Raw genomic sequence first — 20,723 nt, 5'->3', positions numbered from 1 at the left:
TAAGAGAATATATTGGGGAAGTAAGGTTGAAAGAGGAAGTGAAATGTTAGGAATGAAGTGTGTATTTGTTTTAATCGATGGGGTAAATGCAATTTGAGGCAGGTGTAGTTAATAAGGGTCGGGTAAATTAATTTGAGTCAAGTGTAGTCAATTTGGATAGGGTATAATGGATGAGGTTGTAAATTAATTTAAGTAATTAAATTGTAGTCAATAGATGGTCACTAGGTATTTAAAAAAATTATTTAAATGATAATCCGCTATAAAAGTGATCAATATTGGACCCAAAGGTGGATGGAAGGGTATTTGGCAGTCAATAGGATGATGTCAGGAGGTATTTGGGAGCCAATAGGTGGATAAAGGGTAGTTTTGTACCATTTTCAATAGTTTAAGGATATTTTAGGCCCTTTTGCGTTTTAAAAATTATGAGTACATATTTGTAGTACTTTTGTAAATTTTTATACGTAAATTTATGTTCTATATATGTCGGTGTTCATGATACAATTTGAATCAATTTTTCATTGAAATCAAAATGAAATTAATTTAATTGATTTTTTAATTATTAAATATCTAACCAAATCAAATTTGGTACACATTTATTAGTTTGTTTGTTGTCGATTTGATTCAATTTTATTTTTAAGAAATGTAATGATATTTTTTTCTTAAAATAATTAGACAAGAATTTTTCGTTCTTTTTCCAACTTATAATCCGCTATTACCCTTTTATTGTGGTTAAAACAATTTTCTTCTTTTAAGATGAAAATGTCTTAAATCTACGAAAGCGAATATAATTTAGAAGAAATACATAAAATAAATCTAGGTAAATCTCATTGTTATATATTTGGATAAAGGGAAAATTGTATATAATAGCAAACTATTAATTCAAATTAAATGCTATAAACATAGTTTGATTTAATTGTACCCTATAGCAAACTATTGCTATTTTCGCCTCTCTCCCTGGTGGAATCTCGCTCGACTCTCTCGTTTTGGTGGTAGTCTCGCTCACCTCTCTCACTTTTATACAAACACAAATGTATAAAATGTGTTTGTGTTTGTATAAAGCGAGAGAAAATTGTATATATACATATATTTTCGTTCCCCTCTCTCCCCTCTCCCAGATCTCGCTCGCCACTCTCACTCGCCTCTCTCACTTTATACAAACACAAATGTATACATTGTGTTTGTGTTTGTATAAAGCGAGAGAAAATTGTATATACAAATACAAATGCATATATTTTCGTCCTATACACTTATGATTATACAAATACAATCTTCTCATGCCCAGTTTTCTTTTGTCTTTCTCTCTTTCTCATTTTATACAAACACAAATTATACAATTGATCTTTTGTATATGTATACCGAAACATATTATACAACTGCTTTCTTTTGTATATGTATAACGAATTATACAACTTCTTTCTTTGTATATGTATAGCGAAATATACATATTTATGTTTCCTATGGAGCGCAATTATGCAAATTATAGTTATAACATACAAATATGATTTTTATGTTTGTTCTATGTGAAAGTTTGGAATCATGACTTTCTTTTAATAAAAAGGCTTGAAGTATAAAATTCATTAATTAGTTTATTGAAAAAGTATATAAAGTATTTAAAATTTTAGGATGAGCTTATTTCATATTTGATTGGAATAAAATTGCAGGATAAATTATCTTGAAATTAGTTATTCCAAGATTATATTGTTATTTTTATGATACATTGAGATTAATGAAATTTTTATATTATGAATAATTAATCACGAAATAACTTATTCCTGAATCAAACAAGTCCTAGGATAAATCTTTTTCCAAACCAAAAAAAAAAAAAAAGTTTGGTGGGGCAATGCACATGCATGAACCCTAAAAAGAGATCATGGAAAATATTCCTCCAAACTTGTAAGGCACTGCACAAATAACATGGGGGCACCAAAGCATGTCTTGGAATTTTTGGCAATGCATGCATAGAATTATAAAGTTTGTGAATGATTTTACTACAAGTTAGCCACGTGATGATGAATAATTTTGGACCATTGCATGTGACACCTCTAGGCTCTATCCAAATTGAAGATTTTTCACTTTCTTAATAATTGCAAATTACAATTTTAAAATCGAAAATGAAGAGTGTTTACTACCTCAACAACTCTCTATCCTCTCGAAATTTATATTTTAATGGTTAAAAATTAGAAACTTTAGCTAACCATGATAAATTAAGTACTTTGGTTACAATGATTGAAGTGTACTTAATGGAGAGACAAGAGGCATGTGATTGTTAATCCTAGGGGTGTACATGACCGGGTTAGTTCGGGTTTTTCAATTATCAAATTAAAATCATTTGTGTCTGATTTTTAAATCTATAAACCAAACCAAACCAATAAAACTCGGGTTTTTCAACCTCGGGGCATTTCGGATTTTCGGGTTTTTTCAGTTTTTTCCGATAAAGTATTCATACAAACATATAATTTACTTGTACTTCAAATATTTCTTTAGTCCTACCAAAATACAACTATCTAAGGTGTTTCTTAAGAAAATAACACAAAATATGATATGAGTAATGACACTAAATTATCCAACAAAACAATAATAATAATGAAATCGCGTAAAACAAATATTGCAAATTGACAAGTCATAATGAAAATGATCATAATTTAAAAGTACTAAATCATGCTAAAAGAAGTTTAATAAGTATTAGTTACATGACTAAATATTAAAGGAAATTAAAATTAGATTATAGTATTTGAATTGTCTAAACTAATGTAAACCAAAGAACAAATATTCAATATTATTGTCATTTTTAGTGTTGAATTGATTTTCTTTTTGCATTAGTATTAATTTGATTTTGATTTAAACTTTATTATAATTATCAACATCTGTGGACTATAATCTTTATTGAACCATTCGGAATTCTAAGTTTCAAACTTGAAATAATATATTAAAAGATAAGAACTATGAAAAAGTATAAGAAATATTTAAAAATTATATCAAAGTAAATATTTTTATGTATAAAATAAAATTTTAAAATTATATATATAATGTCGGATTGGTTTGGTCTCGGGTTGTTTTTTTTTAGTTAAAACCAAACCATCCCAAATATAATCGGGTTTTTTTTCAATACCAAACCAAGTCAAACCAATCACTAGTCGAATTTTTTTCTTGATTTAATTCGGTTTGCAATTTGATTCGATTTTGTACACCCCTAGTTAATCCTCTCATGACTCATGACCCTTTTATTAAACCATATAAATTGGTGGTAAAGTTGACCCTTTTTTTATTTTTTTATTTTATAGATAGATAGATAGATACTCCTGCTTACTTTAAGTGATGATAATGATCAATAAAAGTTTAGGTACTAGATTTACAAAATCAAAACTAAAAGTGGAAGTGGACTAAAGAACTTGTTTTTCCTGATAAAAAAATTACTCCATTGATAAGCATTTTCTACCTTCAATTCTTGAGTCAGCAATAAAAGTGGTGGGATAAAAAGAAAAAGTTTTTTTCCGTGTTCTCTGTAGCAAATTAAGATTTTAGATGAGATGATCACGTACACTTTTACATGGTAGTAGAGCAGATCGATAGAGTTCCTAGTTTCAATCTTTCTTTTATTACATTACTATCTTTCAGTCCCCACTAGCTTGTCAAAATTAAGTGATACACTAGTTTATTTTTATTCTAAAACAGAAATCAACTATGGATTTAGCCATGCATGTTTTGATCCTTATATTAAGGTGAAAGGTGTGATTATGTAATGGTGTTTCCCTTCAAATCAAAGATGCTAACATTGAGCAAGATCAACTCTTTCATTTTCCTCCACAAAATGATCTATTTTAGTAAATTAAACTAGATGTTTGTAGAAAATTCGTGTGCTTGGAATCCCTGATAATTAAATAAACCGGTAAAGTGAATAATTAAGGTATAATTACTTAACTTGACAAATTTATACATTATATTTATCCAAAATATAATAAAAGTTTGAAAAAAGTCTCCAATATAACGAGAGTTTTTGAAATTCATCATATATCAGCAATACAACAATTTCTGAAATTGTTTTGTAACATTAATGATTTGTTATTTAATTAGTATCAAGACGTGCAAAAAAACCTTAGGCATGTTGTCCAAAAGTGGCTAATTCGTATTTTCATGTGCATTGAATTTGACAACTCGAATTTAGATAGAGAATAACCACTCGAATTTTATATTTCCTCTTATAGTATTATACGATTACTTTATTTTTTGGATAATTTTCTAGACAAAGCACAATATTGAAGTCATGACTAAAACGATTACGTTTATGTATTAGAATTATGAAAAATAATTACTTCTCAAGGACAAAGTTTTAAATCGCCAAATGGATGTCTTGATACCTTATACTCTTTCTGTTCACTTTTATTTGTCATATTTAGATTACATAAATTTGATGTTTTAAATAAAGAATTTAAATATTCAAAAACTATACGAAAAGTACTATGAACTGCATTTTTTTGTTAATTAATATGATGAAAAAATACATCGTAAACTTTTAGTCAAAGTTTTTATAGTTTAACTCTAAAAATGGAAACCATGATAATTAAAAGTGAACGGAGAGAGTAATTAGTTTGCTTTAGCCTGCATATTTCATCAGCTTAGATTTTATTAGCTGTACGAAACTCAACAATTAGTTAACTAGGTAAAGTTGTTGATTAACAATTAAATGGAATGACATAGCTGAAGTACCAAAAAAATAAAATATGATATGTCGAAAATTCAGACGTCCTAGTCAAAGATAATTAATCAAGACTAGATTTGGCTCAAGAATATAATAATTAAAATTCGTGATTGCAGTCTCTAATTACCTCAAAATCATTGTTAAGTTTTTTTAAAAATCAAATGCATTGCCAATGATCACATGGCCGCCCTCAAAGAAAATGACTTCAATTAAAAAAAAATACATTAATAATAAATAAATTAAATGCCCTTCACTTTGTCCTTTTTCCCTTTTAAAAAAATCAAAATAAGAGTGGTTAGTGTAATATACAAAAGGGAATTTTATACAAATTTTATGGTGTTAAGAACTAATTACATTTTATCCCTATCATTTTCCAAATTACAAAAATGCCTTAAATTTGGATTCTCCAAAACGTCTCAATACATCGTGTCTCAGTTTCGGATATATAGCTCAACATTCTGATACATCGCGTTTCCATTTCGGATACATCACTCAACGTCCCGATACACCTTGTGTAGAGATATATCCGACAGATTCATCGCATAAAGTGATGTACTATGTCCCGATACATTATGTATAGTGATGTATCCAATCGATACATCGTGTAAAGTGATGTATTACATCCCGATACATCACGTATAGTGATGTATCCAAAAATAGGAGAGAGTATGAATTTTGTAATTTTTTCAAATGATAAATTTTTTTAGAGAATATGATAAAATGAATTGCATATTTAGGTAATTTTTCCTATTTGATAAAAATACAAGAGAGAGTAGTGTGATAAGCGAAATCTTAGTGAAGATTTCTAAAATTATCTCCTTTTTTTAAGCGACGGTGATGTCAAGTAGCTCACAAGCCTCAATTACAATTTCATTACGTATTTGTTATCTTCAATCAAGAAACGTTTCTCATTGAGAATCAAGAAAACGAAAAGCAATTACCTAGTGTTTTTGGTCAACTAAAAGATAGCTTCTACACAGCCTAGTACTGAAAAATGTTTCTCATCGAGAATTAGAAAAACAAAAAGCAATCACCTAATATTTTTGGTCAACTAAAAGATAGCTTCTACACGACATAGATTTTAGAGAGACTTCTAGTTTCATTAACTCAGGAAAAATCTAGAAGACATGGAAGTCCTGCACTAAATTGCACTATAATTTGTGTAACAAGAAAAAATTACTCAAGTCAATAGATAGAAATTTCATATGGAAGATACGTGGGGCGAAATGCAGGACCGGAGCACCAAATATAGATTCGACTGAATTCAATAGTTTAGTTCAAATTATTATTTTATTTTAAAAATTTATTAAATATATACAAATAATTAATTTCATAGTAATCTAAAAAGACTAGAACCGAGAATCAATAAGGGTCAAGTCTTAGCTCGGCGCATGTGCTAGGTACAGTCATGTACTTGATTGAATGTTAAGTTATTTACCTAGAGGACTAGGAAACGATTTTCACTTAATGCATTCTTTCCTCCTTCTTCTTATTTTAATGATCCACTCAAATTCTAAAAATCCTAGATTCGGTCACTTCCACGGTTCCACCCCTAAGAAACTTTCAAGCGTGAGGCAACTTAGTCAGAACCAAGAAATTTAAAATAACACGTGAACAATATCATCAAATTAGTTTTCACTAGAGCAGCCCCTTCAGACAAGGCCCTTTATACTAAATATATACTGGTCAAGATAAAAGGGGAAATCATTTTTAGCCACCAAAAAATTGGTCATTTTCCAATTGTACATCTTTAATTAGCTCTAAAATTATAAAATCCCACTTGTGTGTAGGGTAAGAAGGTCCAATAAGTAACTGTGACCAGAATTCGACTTGGACTTAGGGGGGGACATTGTGAGACTTGTAATAATGTAAGAATGGTAGGACCAAAAATAAGGTAAAGAGCAGATCCCACTTGTTATATAATTCCTAAATTCTTGATTTCTTCTCCTATAAATACCCTTTCAAAGTATCATTCTTTTTCATCAAACATTTTAATATTCATCTCTTCAATCTTTTGAATAATTCACATCACATATCCTATTTGTTTAACACATATATACTTTAATTACCAAGAATTAAGATGGAGAACTTCCCAATTATCAACTTGGAAAATCTCAATGGAGATGAGAGATCCAACACTTTGGAACTGATCAAAGATGCATGTGAGAATTGGGGATTCTTTGAGGTAATAATTATATTTTGCTTAAACATACAACTCTCCATGTTTTAAAAACATAAACGTCACTTTCTATATTGAGTAACTCTGTAATTCCAACATCTTGCATTGATCTGTTTAATACCACATGATTTAAAGACTACAGCGTGACATTATTTAATTACTTTCTTAATAAACTTTATATCCGATCAAACTAAGACACATAAAATGAAAACAGAAAATATTGTAATCTTTGCAAATAGATGTTTTTCTTAATATGTTTATGTGATTATTGTAGTTGGTGAACCATGGAATTCCACATGAAGTAATGGACACTGTGGAGAAATTGACAAAGGGACATTACAAGAAGTGCATGGAACAGAGATTTAAGGAACTGGTGGCAAGTAAGGGACTTGAAGCTGTTCAAGCTGAGGTTACTGATTTGGATTGGGAAAGCACTTTCTTCTTGCGCCATCTTCCTGTTTCTAACATCTCTCAAGTACCTGATCTTGACGACGAATACAGGTAATGCAAATACTATACGTACATAGATGAATAGTTTTTTTAAAAAAGTTTATAGTACGTAAATTCATGTCCCAAATGATGCAGAGAGGTCATGAGAGATTTCGCGAAAAGATTGGAGAAGTTGGCTGAGGAGTTACTTGACTTGCTCTGTGAAAATCTTGGACTTGAAAAAGGTTACTTGAAAAATGCCTTTTATGGATCAAAAGGTCCCAATTTTGGGACTAAAGTTAGCAACTATCCACCATGTCCTAAGCCTGATTTGATAAAGGGACTCCGCGCTCATACAGACGCTGGTGGCATCATACTTCTATTCCAAGATGACAAAGTGAGTGGCCTTCAACTCCTCAAAGACGAGCAATGGATCGATGTTCCTCCCATGCGCCACTCTATTGTGGTTAACCTTGGTGACCAACTTGAGGTACAAGATTCACTAAGTGTGTGTGCGCTTTTATCACACTATAATTTAGAAGTAGTACTAAAAAGGGTATTTATGAAAATGTTATAAAACAGGTGATCACGAATGGGAAATACAAGAGTGTGATGCACAGAGTGATTGCACAAACAGATGGGACTCGGATGTCACTAGCATCATTTTATAATCCAGGAAATGACGCGGTGATCTATCCAGCACCAGCTCTAATTGAGGCAGAGGAAAGCAAACAAGTTTATCCGAAATTCGTGTTTGATGATTACATGAAGTTATATGCTGGACTAAAGTTTCAGGCCAAAGAACCAAGATTTGAAGCAATGAAGGCAATGGAAGCTAATGTGGAATTTGTTGATCCAATTGCAAGTGCTTAAAGAAAATGATGATTATGTTCTTGGAAGTTATACAAACCTGGCTAATTAAACACATTATTTGCTTATTTAATATCACATAATTATACAAAAGATGGTGTGTGTGTGAGAGAGAGAGATTGCTGTGTGGTACTATAAAGGGTTCTAAAGTTTGTAATAAAAAATAATCTGATAAATCAAAGCTACTTTATAGTGAGATTTTTATTATACAAATAATTGATAGTGTCCTGTTCCTCTTTTCATGAAATTACTTTTGTCTTACCTTTATAAGTTAATTTTTAAGCATTCTTAATTCACTGTTGAGAAATTCACTATGACCAAATTTTAAATATCATTTTTACTTTGAATACTATTTAAGCCTATAATCTTGACCCACACTATTTAAGTGTTGTAGAAAATTTATAATTAAACATGGAAGTTGACGTGGGTATCACATATATAGTGGGAAAAATAAAGACTCCTATTGTAGTAAGAAATAAGAATATATATGAACTTCACTAATAAGATGAGTCAACTTCACTTCAAGGCAAACTACTTTTCCAGTTTCATTTTATGTGGCACTTTTCAGATTTCGAGATTTAAACAAATCTACCTTTAATCGTAAATTTTTCATAAATCTTTTAAATATTTAGAATTTCAATTATTGAGACTTACAGTACTTTTTACATGTAGTTTACAAATATATGAATATCATTTCAAAAAAATTGAAGATTTCATGCGTAAATTTCTAGTCAAACTTACATAATTTAACTCTCAAAAAACGAAAAATGTCACGTAAATTGAAACAAATGGAGTAATTTCAAAGAAGAAGAAAAGATAAGAAGAACAAAGTAAAACAATTCTGATTTTCACTGTTTAAATTGTTTAACAATATTTTCATAAAGATCATCTTAAGATATAAACTTTATGTTATCAACAATGGCCAATAATTCAGCAGGTATATTCGTCATAAGACAAAATGAATTGAGTCGACGACCACTATCAATAATCGTTTTCCTTGTCTTTTTTTGTTTTCTATAAGGGGGGAGTGGGTGAAGGGACAGGGGGATAACCTTTGTACAATCTGTTACTATATATGTTTTTTTTAAATAATTTTTCATTCGGTGTTCGACACTCACATTAAAACACTCTTTTAAAAAGGCGCTTCCGTGTACTCAGAAAAATTCGAACCCGAGACTTCTTATTAAAGATGAAGGAATACTTACCACTCTCCCCACAACATTACATGTTTATTTATAGGAAGGAGGGAAAGATAATTTTCAGTACTCCATTCATTATTTTTACTAATCCAATTTAAACCCATTTAAAAATAATGATTAATATGAATATTTTATCACAATATTCATATTAACTACTCCCTCGGTCCCAGTTTACGTGGCACTTTTTTTATTTCGAGATTCAAACAATTCTATTTTTGATTTTAATATTTTGAGAAAATGATCAAAATGGTCCTTAATGTATATGTGTTGCTTTATTTTGGTCCTTAATGTATCACACATGATTGAAATGGTCCTTAATCTATTACAAAAAGTGTTCACTTTAGTCTTTTACCCTAAATCTAACCAAAATTACAAAATAAGGTCTTATATTTAATGGTGGATCCCATATGCTAACAAAATATAATAATGTTATTTTCTTTGCAAGCTCCAAAAAAGAGCTTCATGATTATCATCATTTTTTCTAACAAAAAAAATATTATTTTATCTCTCGATTTCTAAATATTGTTCTCTATTCTCATTTATACATATTAAAATTCATGTTTATATATGATGTAGCTTTGTGGAAAATCACTTAGCTTAGCTTTGGGTATCTTATTTTATTGGAGATTTTGTGGTATTTTCTGTTTACTGATTCGATCGTAAATAGAAAATTAAGGAAGTAAGCAATTTTCACATTATCATTAACAATTAAGGAAGCTATTGCATTAGATTCCATCAAGTTGTTGTTTTGAGCTCATTTAGATCTTAATTTAAGCTTGAATAAACTATCGACAATAACACCCGAAGGAGTATAACTTAACAGCTAAAAACTGCTTTGGAGTTAAAATAATATTTATAAAAGGAGAAAATAATGAATTTTGTTAGAGAGAGTAGAGAAAATGGTGGTGTCTATGGAGCTATTTATTTAGACCTAACAAAGAAGATAACAATGGTATAGTTTGTTAGCTACATGTGGGACCCACCGTTAAAAATAACACCTTCTTTTGACATCTTTATTAGATTTAGGGTGAAAGACTAAAATAAACACTTTTGTAATACATTAAGGACCATTTCAATCATGTGTGATATGTTAAGGACCAAAATAAAGCAACACATGTACATTAAGGACCATTTTGATCATTTTCTCGTAATATTTTCATAGCTTTTAAATATTTTTGAATTATCAATCATTGCAACTTATAGTACTTTTTACGTAGTTTATAAATTTCATTTTTAAAAAATGAAGATTTCATGCGCAAATTCCTGGTCAAACTTAAACTATTTGACTCTCGAAAAACGAAAAATATCGTATAAATTAGAACAGAATGAGTAAAAGTATAATCTAAGAGGTTGAAAAATGATTTGACGTATCAATAATTAAATGTAAGGAGTAATACTGTACCATTTTTAGTACAGCAAAGCGATGACATCTAGATTGTAGAGATTAAGTAGATGATAGTTTCATTTAATTGCTTCGACCTACGATGAAATCGAGTAAAAGGGAACCATCAAAACTAAGTTGGGACTGAATAAACCTCGTACTTAGTTCGAAAAAATCCTTCAAGTTACCCCTCAATAAGATATTTCAATTGATTAATTCAAAATCTAAAGTTTTGCACCATCCTATATATTGTGAATTGATCATTTTATTCTTCAATCATCATCATCCGATGTCAACAACTAGAATTTTTATAAGGCTACTATGAGGACAAGGAAAATCAGCGGATAAAGTTAAAACTTTCATCAAAAAGAACTCTAGCAGTGTTCCTTTATAACTTGCAACATTTGCATAACATCATGGCACCTTAATTTGTCACAAATGTGTAATGAACTAGAGAATGGCAAAAATTGCTAGTAAAATTTAAATAAGCCATGGGATTTAAGTCATTGTGTTGAAATATGCAAAAACTACAAGAGACTCGTTTCTTCTAACCCAACAGAATCATTGAGCACTTGTTGTCTTGCTAGACCTTCCTAGTTACAACTATAATTAAAGCTTCTAGTACAGATGATAGGCTACAACATACTAATAAGTTACACAAAGATATTTATCAGAGAACCAGACACCAGGTCGCATCACCGGTACAACTTGCTTTCTAGTAGCTGCCTTGGTTTAATCATAGTTGGCAGGACGAACCCAGATGGAGAGAACCAGTTCTACTCCTGGTAGTTTTCACAAATAACACTCTTCTCAACATTTGACAAAATGTTTCTTTACCAGGTGATGGAATCTAAAAATGAAATCTAAGCATGTATCTATACTAAACACATTACAGAAAATTCGAGGAAGCTACGAGCTCTCCAACAAGGAGATAACTCATAAATCTTCTTTAATTGATCTTGTGATGGAAAAAGAATGACCATTTCCTTCATAAACGACATGTACTTCTTCAAAAAGTCACCAACTCTTACAATTTATTGAATGCCAAACACAGCAAAGAAAAGAAGCAGAATCCCTGTTTACGTGTACTGATTGATTGTTACCTCTTTGAACACGAAAATGGCAGTGACTGTTGTTTGAAGCTGGATGCATCAAAAAGCTCCATAAACCTCTGATCTGATACTCTTGCTTTGGCAGCAGCAAAACGCTGGTACTCGTCAAACACAGAAGTTAGGCACCACTTCTGCAATTTTCTCAAGCATCCAACAAGGCAACCAGTTCGGTGCTGGAATATGGACAAAAAAAGAAGCATAATTTAAGTAAGGTACTCTTACTTTGGAATTGAGGCTACAACTTAATAAGAAATATTACACACCTTCCCACGTTTGCAGTGGATCAACACCGGGTGATTTCTAACATCTGTGAGCAGCAGGTTAAAGATATTAGCACAGGAAGATAGCAGTATTAAACTCACTTTGATTAAAAGTTAGTATTGTCGTTTGAAAGAGCATACCAATTAGAACCCCCAATGCTTCACGAATTTTCTCTTCTGGAATATTTACAAAAGGTTCCTGAGAGCATAATTGTAAAAATCAATCACCAATAATTATTTTTCGTACAAGAACAAAACAAAATACTCTTCTCGGGCACCAACAGATGTGATCAATCCTTTAGCATCAGTAAAGTCCAATGAACCATGCTGAAAATCTTCTACAATATCTCAAAAATGCAATGAACCCGGGGGAGAGGACCAAAAAAAGAAAGAACAAGATTACTTGAGCCCTTTTCTATATTTCCAGCATGAGTTTAGTGACTGTTGTTGAGTTATTTTCTTCTATTTTTGAACCTTTTCTTACTAGCAAATTCAAAAACTACCAATTATTTTTGATTAATCTCAAGATGGACTCATGGACCATGTCGACATTGATTGCCGCGTTAAGCAAATCTCAAGCCTGGAATAGAGTGTGACTCAGCATATCTTCAGGAACCCTTATAGCTATTGATGAGGTAATAAAAACAAGCTAAAAGGAAAGGAATCAGGTTCTTTTTTGAAGTATAATTTTTTACCGCATATGCGGGAATATAGAGTGTAGTCTGTCACCCAATAACTGAGACAGACATTTGAGTTTTGACAGTTAAGCTGGGACAAGAGAAGACTGAAGCCAACAACCTACCACACATAGCAACTGGCTGGTTAATCGTATAGCCATAGAGAGACAAAAAGAAATAGGAAAATTTTTGCTAACTTCAGCAGTTAGATGATAAGATAGAAAGACAACGATCAAGCAACACATCATTTGATCTCTGCTTGAAGATCCAAAAGAAACACTAAAGCTTTACCAATCAGTTAAATGAACGAAATGGAAGTCTATAACTAAGTTTTAACTTTTAAGTGATTGCCAATGTGCCTTGTGTTTCTGCACCTAACCTTTCCATTGCCATGCTCTCTCTCTCTTCACAGAGAAGAGGAGGACTATCCTGTTTAGTTAGTCCTAGAAAAAATAGCTACACGAAAGTTGGATCCAATGAAACCCAGATCACAACTCACAACCAGTTCGGAAGTATTGTTACTTCTAATTATAGAAATTCATGTGCTCTATGCTCAAGCGAAATGCGGGGAATTGGAAGTCCAAACTACAGGATAGGAACAGTGATTTGATATTAATTCTTCCAAGCTACAATTACAACTTAAGCATAATTCAAGTTTAAACATGACTAGACATGACTAGACCTTCTCAACGAGGGGTAAACTTAATGGTACTACAGATGGTTACTATGAGACATGCATAACCAACAGAACAAAAACATATAGATACAAAAAAAACTTAAGCTAAGGTCTTACGAGGCAGACCTAAGAATACAAATAATCCGAGATTTCCAGTTAATACATATCTTCTGCTTTCTATACAGATACAAGGATTACAAAACACACAAGTGTTGAGGTATAAGAGTAGGACATAGAATCTTGAAGGTTGATAGTCAGTGCCTTCTAAAGACACACCTAGTGCGCATAACTAAGAGAGGTAATTGTGGTGCCAACTAGGTGGTGATTTAAACAAGGATATGACTGGAAAGACAATGTTTTGAGTTTTAGAAGTAGATTCTCGCAAATCAAAACAACAATCAGATAAAAATAAATAAATAAATGAACATAGCAAGACTTCCACTGATTCTTTTCTCTAAAGTAATACTTGTGGTTATCCTTAGATCATTATTTGTATCACTGGAAAGTAGTACTAATAATTTAATTTCTAAACCCTATGTGGACCATGGCCTTTAAGATCAGCAACAGCCAAATTCTAGACCTATCATCTTGAGGCATTCTCCAAAATACATTAAATTATTGTGCAGCTTTTCATCACAATCCGAACCCTTCACGAATTAATTTTCCTTTAACTTCTGAAAACCAAATATTGACATAGTCAGTTAATTCCATCCTTCCACATGACTTGAGCAGAAGATCATCATACGATGCGGACAGAAAATGAATTAATTAAATCTTGGAGAATCATGTATATTATGTACAGATACAAATTAACAAGCATCATTTTATGTATTCTGCCAAAATCTTATGTTCAAAAAACTGTTCCATAGTCCTCTTTTTCAATGAACGGTAATCCTATAAACGCCAAAGTTAACTGATTTTTCCGAAATCTAATTGGCCGTGCTTTCAATTATTTTAGTGTTTTTCTCTCACCTTTAACCTTCATCATCTCATTTCTAACTTGAAAAAAATTGGCATTCTCCTCTCCGTCAAGTCAATTCACGAATTTACCATATTTAGCTTCAGATATTAAATGTGTTGATTTTACTTTCATCTTTCATCTCAGATCAACGGAAAGAAGCAAATCTATCAACATCAGAGAAAATGACAAACGTACTTTGCTATTTTTAATTCCAAACTGAAACAAGCGAATATCATTTTCCTTGAGAAACTCCATGTTTGCTTCTGGATATGGCTCTGGACACAGGTATCTGTCAACAAAATAAAAAATCCCTAATTCATCAATTCTCGTCGTCGAAAAACTTAAGCTAAATAACTAGTACTATCAGAACAGTAATACTAATTAACTTACATAATAGAACGAAGTCCAAGCGTTTGAAGAAACGAGAAGTTATCTACATCAGGGAAACCAGACCGGAAAATGCCATTATCAACCATAGCGAAGTTAAGAGGAGGAATGAAAAAGTCTTCCTCGTTGTCATCGGCGCAACTGTAATTAACTTCAAAATCATAGGGATTATCGTCGGCGGTTGGTACCGGTGAAAGCTTAATAGCTTGCGGCGGAAGTAGCGGCTGAGAACGGTGATGTTGCCGCTCGACGACGGCGATTTCGATGGTTTTACACGTGTCAACTGTGGAAGCAACTGTTGCGTGCTGTTTCATAGTGACTGAAGAGAGAGAGAGAAGGGTTTTTGAAAATTGAGTGGAATTGGAGATTCTGATACTATAGGGGACCTTTCTCGATTTGGAACTTGGAATTTATAGGCGCAAAAAAATTAGTGACTTTTTAGACGAGGGAAACAGTTTTCTAGGGGCATGGGGTAAATAGTGGGGTGGGGTGGTTAAAATGCGCCATTCCATGGTGGCTGCTCAATGTCGACACTCAGTACACGTCAATGCATATGCTTTTTGAAAAAACAAAAATAACAAACTAATCATCTAAATTTAAAAAATCCACTCATTTAACTAATTTTTAAATTTATTTTTCAATGTATTTGCGGAGGAGGAAAACGGAGAGGGGATTACTGATTATAGAGTGGGGATTGAATGCTCACCATAAATATAAAAGTACATATTGTGAATCAACTGAATTATTAAAATTTTATAATTAATTAATCTAATCTAATTAAAACATGAGCTTTTTATAGAAAGATTCTTAAACATGAATTAAAAATTTTAATTCATAATGAAATTCTCTTTGTTTGATTATTAAAAAATTATGTGATTTAGTATAAATACAATATGGTAAATATTTATCATCAATCTAGTCCTCTTATTTTATCTTGGCATCCATGGGAAATTGTATACACGTGGCATTAAGTAAACTTCTAGTGTTTATGAAGTTAATTTTTGAGGCATTTTTCATTTTTCAAATTAACTTAATTGTTTAGTTTTTTAGACTATTTTTAAAGTGTTCTTCCAATTTTACCCTTCATTAGTTAGTATTGGAATTAGTGATTAATTAATATTTAGTTATTTTAATCATAAATTTGACAATAATTAATAAGGGTAAAAATGAAAAACTAGGTTCAATTTATGTCTTAATCTACTTTTCTTAAAGGGTGTAAAACACCTCAAAAATTAACTTAATATGGAATGAAGTGAGTAATAAATTCTAGTGTTTATTAATAAATACTCTCTCCGTCTCAATTTATGTGGCACTTTACTAATTTCGAGATTCAAATCAGTCTATCTTTGACCATAAATTTTTCATATTTCTTTTAAATATTTTGAATTGTCAATTATTGTGATTTATAGTACTTTTACGTAATTTATAAAATATATAAATTTCATTTCAAAAAATACGAAGATTCAATGTGCAAATTCTCGATTAAACATAAATTGTTTGACTCTCGAAAAATGAAAAGTATCACATAAATTAGGGCAGAGTAGAAAATATTACTCTATTACATAAATATTTCATATGATTTATTCAAAAATAAAGTGGGTGGACATAGGGGTAAGTTATTATAGGGTTATGTAGGGAAGATGGTGTGGGGATTAGATATGTTAGAACTAGAGTGGGAGATGATAATTACTGTGAAATATCATTTACACATTTTTCTTCGTTCAATCTTTTCAAAATTATATATATATATATATATATATTTAGGATTTTATCATAAAACTTCATAACAAAAAATTATCACGGAGTAAAAGTCAAAAATAGAAAATGAGAGGTAATAAGAAAAGGGATGTATAACAAGAAGTATGGTTGTGGGCCACAATTTATGGTGGAGTGGTAAATATCCATTCATTATTAACCACAAGTTTCAGGTTTGAGTCCTTGAGAATAAAGCCATACTTTGTTAGGAAGCGCTAGTACTTTTTGATGCACATTCAAATTTAGTCGAACTCAAATGTTAATATCGAACATCGATCAGAAAAAAGAAAAAAAAAAGACATTGCATTTGAATTTAAGAATATATAAAATTCTAAAAAGAGCATTTCTTTCTTAAATGGACCATATTTAATTTATGTTATACTCGAATCATTCCGTAATGTTATCTATCCTTTGATCTTGTTTTTAAAAATTGTGCAAAAATAGCCTCCACCCTAAAGCAAAAAGTTGGAGTTCAATTCCTAATTGATAGTCAGAAAAACTTGCCTTGCCACAATTTGTGATGGATCGCCAAGAGTTTGATGAATAATCTCAATTTGCTATAATTAGCAACAAATTACCAGAAATTTTGTACAAATTATATTGTAATTATGGAATAAATTATGCAAAATAATGGAAGATCATCAAGAGTTTCTAAATGATGAGTTTGCCACTTATTCTTGCGAATTACTAGGATTTACTTAAAAATGTAACATAACTGTGAAACAAATTATAACCAACTCCTAAGGCATTATCGAAAGTTTTTGAGAAAATTAACCAATACGTTTTTGCTTTAAAATTGATCCAAACAACTCTTAATTTGATATATAACAACATTCTAATACGAATTTAATTAATTCTCAGTGTTATATATATTCAATTTAAACCTTAAAAAGTTAAAGATCACGTCTTCTTCAAAATCAAATTAAACAAAACTCAATAGACAATAAGTTTTTCAATTTTCTGTAGCAGATACAAATTTAATTAATTCAATAAATTTTGAATATTAAATAATTGGAAGAAAAAAAAATGCATGAAAAAAGTTGGTATTTAGAAAGAGGTAAGGTAAACACAAACGTGGTGATCACGCGTTGGTTAATTGTCAACTATCCCTTCGAGCCCAAGTTTTAACTTAAATAAACATAGGGAAAATAATTTGAAAGACATGATATATTATCTATGACTATTTAATTTACATAAATTAGCCTAAATAATTGTTACATCATAGACTATTGTGGCAAGTATTAAACTAATATTATTACGTAAATGTTATGAAACACTTTATTCTATGTCTTATATTAATCGTGTGGGACTTTTTATTGTTTCACAAGTTGGTAAATGTATTTGGCTATGAAATTTTGTATTATTTTCTGAAGTTGAACTTTCGAACAGGTTTGATCCTAAAATTTTAAGTTGAATTTCAGATTTCAAAAACTTGAAAAACTATTTAAAAAAACTATTCATTTTTTCACTCTGAATATCTCACAAAAAGTAAAAAAAAATAACTTTATTATGTATTTTTGACCAAACACGAGTCCAATTTTCGAATATCATATTTTACTTTGATAACAAAAATTATTTTTTGTCAAATTTCGTAACGAAGAATAACCAAACACACACTTAATTTTCAATTTTAAGTTTTCAAATTTTGAAATCCATTAATCAGCTAGACAAAAAAAAAAAGAGACACAACTAATACTAGTATATTTTTTACGTTAAATGCTATGAAAATGGAAAACTTAATTAGTTATCTTGCACAACTAATATAAATTGTATAAAACTTCATTTTATTTCACAAATTAATGAACTCAACACTTACACTTTTAGTTTTAGATCAACAAATTTTAAATTCACTACTTTGTAAGATGAAAAAAAAAAAAGGTCACATAATTAGTGCCAGTTATATGATACACAAAATATTTTTTAAAAAAATGTTATTTATATATAATATATGGTCAATATATATAGATTCGCCAATTGATCATACGAATGACATATCTCAATTATTAGTGAATAGAGATGACTTTTCCAATGACAGATTCTTTTCGTAACAATGGCTATTACAACTTTTGCTTTTCTTCCTTTCTTTTTCTCCTTTTTTTTTGTTTGATGCCATGAGCTAAAAAAAAGAAAAAAAAAAAGCAGCATGTCATTTTGAATATTGCTAAATATTCCAGCTATGTTGAAATAATGTAGACCAGAAGAACAAAAAAGCTAGTCAAGACAATTATTGATTCTTGTGTATTGGATGAAAAAATTATGATTTTTTATATAAATTTAGGTGATTTCTTTTTCATGAGTTCAGGTTGAGTTAGTTCAAAATCTGCTGTTTTACCTGGTATTAGAGTCGGCCCATCTCAATTTATAACTATCGATGATATGTCCTCATAGTAAATTGTCTACACGAAGTGGTACTAAGTTTTCATATTAAACTGTCAATGCACTAGATATTTGGGAATTATGGATTTGAGCAATTCTCTTATTTTGAGTTAGCTTTTGGGGTTGGGTTAGACCCAAGATTATTTTTTTTACATCATATATTGCTCGATATTTCAGTTCTTAAACTACCTTTATTAACTATAGTCATTTCCTAAAATATTGAATATTATTTTCATCTATCTACTTTTACTTGCCCACTATATAGTATTAAAAATAGATGTCTAATTTTACTTGATCAATTTGAAAAATCAAGATATGATCTATCACTCAATTCCTAATTTATCCTTATTATTAACAATAATTATTTCTCAAAAATTTTGAATTCGTTATATTTAAAAGGTGATATGATAAAATTGTTATTTTATTATTATTTTTTAAGAAATATGTCAAGTCAATATCGAATAAATATAATTAAACGAGAAAAATTCTTAAGGAATATTATGTCAATTGTATAAGTTAAACATGGACAAATAAAATGAAAGACGGACAAAGTACTAATTATGATGATTATCATTTCCTTGGCTTTCATGTGCTTTCTTATGCAAACATCACTAGATGCCCTTGCTTTTCTTCAACGTTCACTTTCGTTAGCAAGTACAAAATAATGCATCAATATTGACTGTGATGTAATAGTGAGACTATTTTACCTTTAATCAGAGGTCTTGTATTTGAGTCTTGGATACAGGAAAAATCTTATTGGGAGCATCACCCTCGAATGGGTCCTACAATGCGTGATTTGAATTTAGTCGAAGCTCCAATATGGGCTTCGAACACCGAGTGAAAAATAAAAAAAGTACAAAATAATGCAATTTAAATTATCGGTAAAGCGACAAAATTGTCCATGTATTCTACGTCGAGGGACATTTTTGTCATCCGTTAATAGTAAAGTTATTTTTTATTCCTATCTTAATGTTCTATTTTCTAAAGGTGGAATGACCTGAGAGACTCCTGTACTTGACTCCGTTTGTAAATTGGACCTTCCTACTTATCAATTTGTCAACTGAACCCCTAAACTCATCAGAACGTAATATTTTAAGCCCTTTCTTCATCTGATTAGTGTGTGCACGTGGACTTCCATGTCATTTTTAATGACATGTAAGAAATTACATGTTATAAATTAAAAAATCAATTAAGCCACTTTTGTAATTTCTGGAAATTTTAGATAAGCATTTTAAAAAAAAAAAAAAATTCCAAAGAAGCATGTTCTTCATATTTATTCCACATTGTTCACTAAATTCATGTCAAATAGATGAGATTTTTCCCCATTTGACTTGAAAATTCAAATACAAGTTCACCACCACAAATTCAATAATCCCAATCACAATTTGAATCAATTTCACAAATTCACAAGATTCATTTGTTATTTTTCAAGCTTTTTCTAACTTATCAATGGTGTTTTAATTTTTCAATATCCACCATTATCCTTTGTGTTAATCCATACTTAGACCTCTTTTTTGAAGCCTAAAAAAATAAATAATAATCTCAATACTTTTAGACTATAAAGCTAAAGTCTAAAAGACTTTTAGACTAGGGTGGGCGGCTGATTTGTAATGAAAAAGAAGTGTGGGTTGAGAAGAAAGTGGATGAAGGAGAGAATGAAGAGGAGAGTGAGTGTGGTGGATGAAATTCCAAGAAGAAGAAGAGAGAAAGGGGGCTGGGGACGGAGGAGAGAGGGGTGGGGGTGGGAGAGGGATGGTTGATGAAG

The 20,723-nt window shown here is 30.5% G+C and overlaps 3 protein-coding genes across 4 annotated transcripts in view; 2 read left to right on the top strand and 1 right to left on the bottom strand.

Moving 5' to 3' along the window:
- The window catches only part of LOC125877105 (glucan endo-1,3-beta-glucosidase 12), a 343,740-nt gene that overhangs the window by 292,727 nt on the left and 30,290 nt on the right, over positions 1-20,723 (top strand). The gene's annotated exons all lie outside the window — the stretch shown is intronic.
- Positions 6,658-8,368, top strand: LOC125877115 (1-aminocyclopropane-1-carboxylate oxidase 4). Its single transcript, XM_049558437.1, has 4 exons — positions 6,658-6,881; positions 7,150-7,376; positions 7,461-7,794; positions 7,887-8,368. The coding sequence occupies exons 1-4, from the start codon at positions 6,777-6,779 to the stop codon at positions 8,175-8,177; spliced, it is 957 nt and encodes a 318-aa protein (XP_049414394.1). The 5' UTR covers positions 6,658-6,776; the 3' UTR covers positions 8,178-8,368.
- Positions 11,247-15,225, bottom strand: LOC125877118 (probable tyrosine-protein phosphatase DSP4). 2 transcript variants are annotated; one of them, XM_049558440.1, is made up of 6 exons: positions 14,831-15,225; positions 14,636-14,729; positions 12,268-12,325; positions 12,130-12,173; positions 11,858-12,039; positions 11,247-11,536 (listed from the first exon to the last, which is right to left on the bottom strand). In XM_049558440.1, exons 1-6 carry the CDS (start codon positions 15,139-15,141, stop codon positions 11,491-11,493), a joined length of 735 nt encoding a protein of 244 aa, XP_049414397.1. In that variant the 5' UTR covers positions 15,142-15,225; the 3' UTR covers positions 11,247-11,490. The 2 variants fall into 2 exon arrangements, with proteins under 2 accessions (XP_049414397.1, XP_049414398.1); XM_049558441.1 differs by having other exon boundaries at positions 11,247-12,039; positions 14,831-15,223.

This window comes from Solanum stenotomum, chromosome 9 (genome assembly GCF_019186545.1).
Source record: "Solanum stenotomum isolate F172 chromosome 9, ASM1918654v1, whole genome shotgun sequence".
In the NCBI taxonomy this organism is placed as follows: domain Eukaryota; kingdom Viridiplantae; phylum Streptophyta; class Magnoliopsida; order Solanales; family Solanaceae; genus Solanum; species Solanum stenotomum.
The sequence above is the reverse complement of the archived record's forward strand: the minus strand, read 5'-3'. Positions and strand labels throughout refer to the sequence as shown.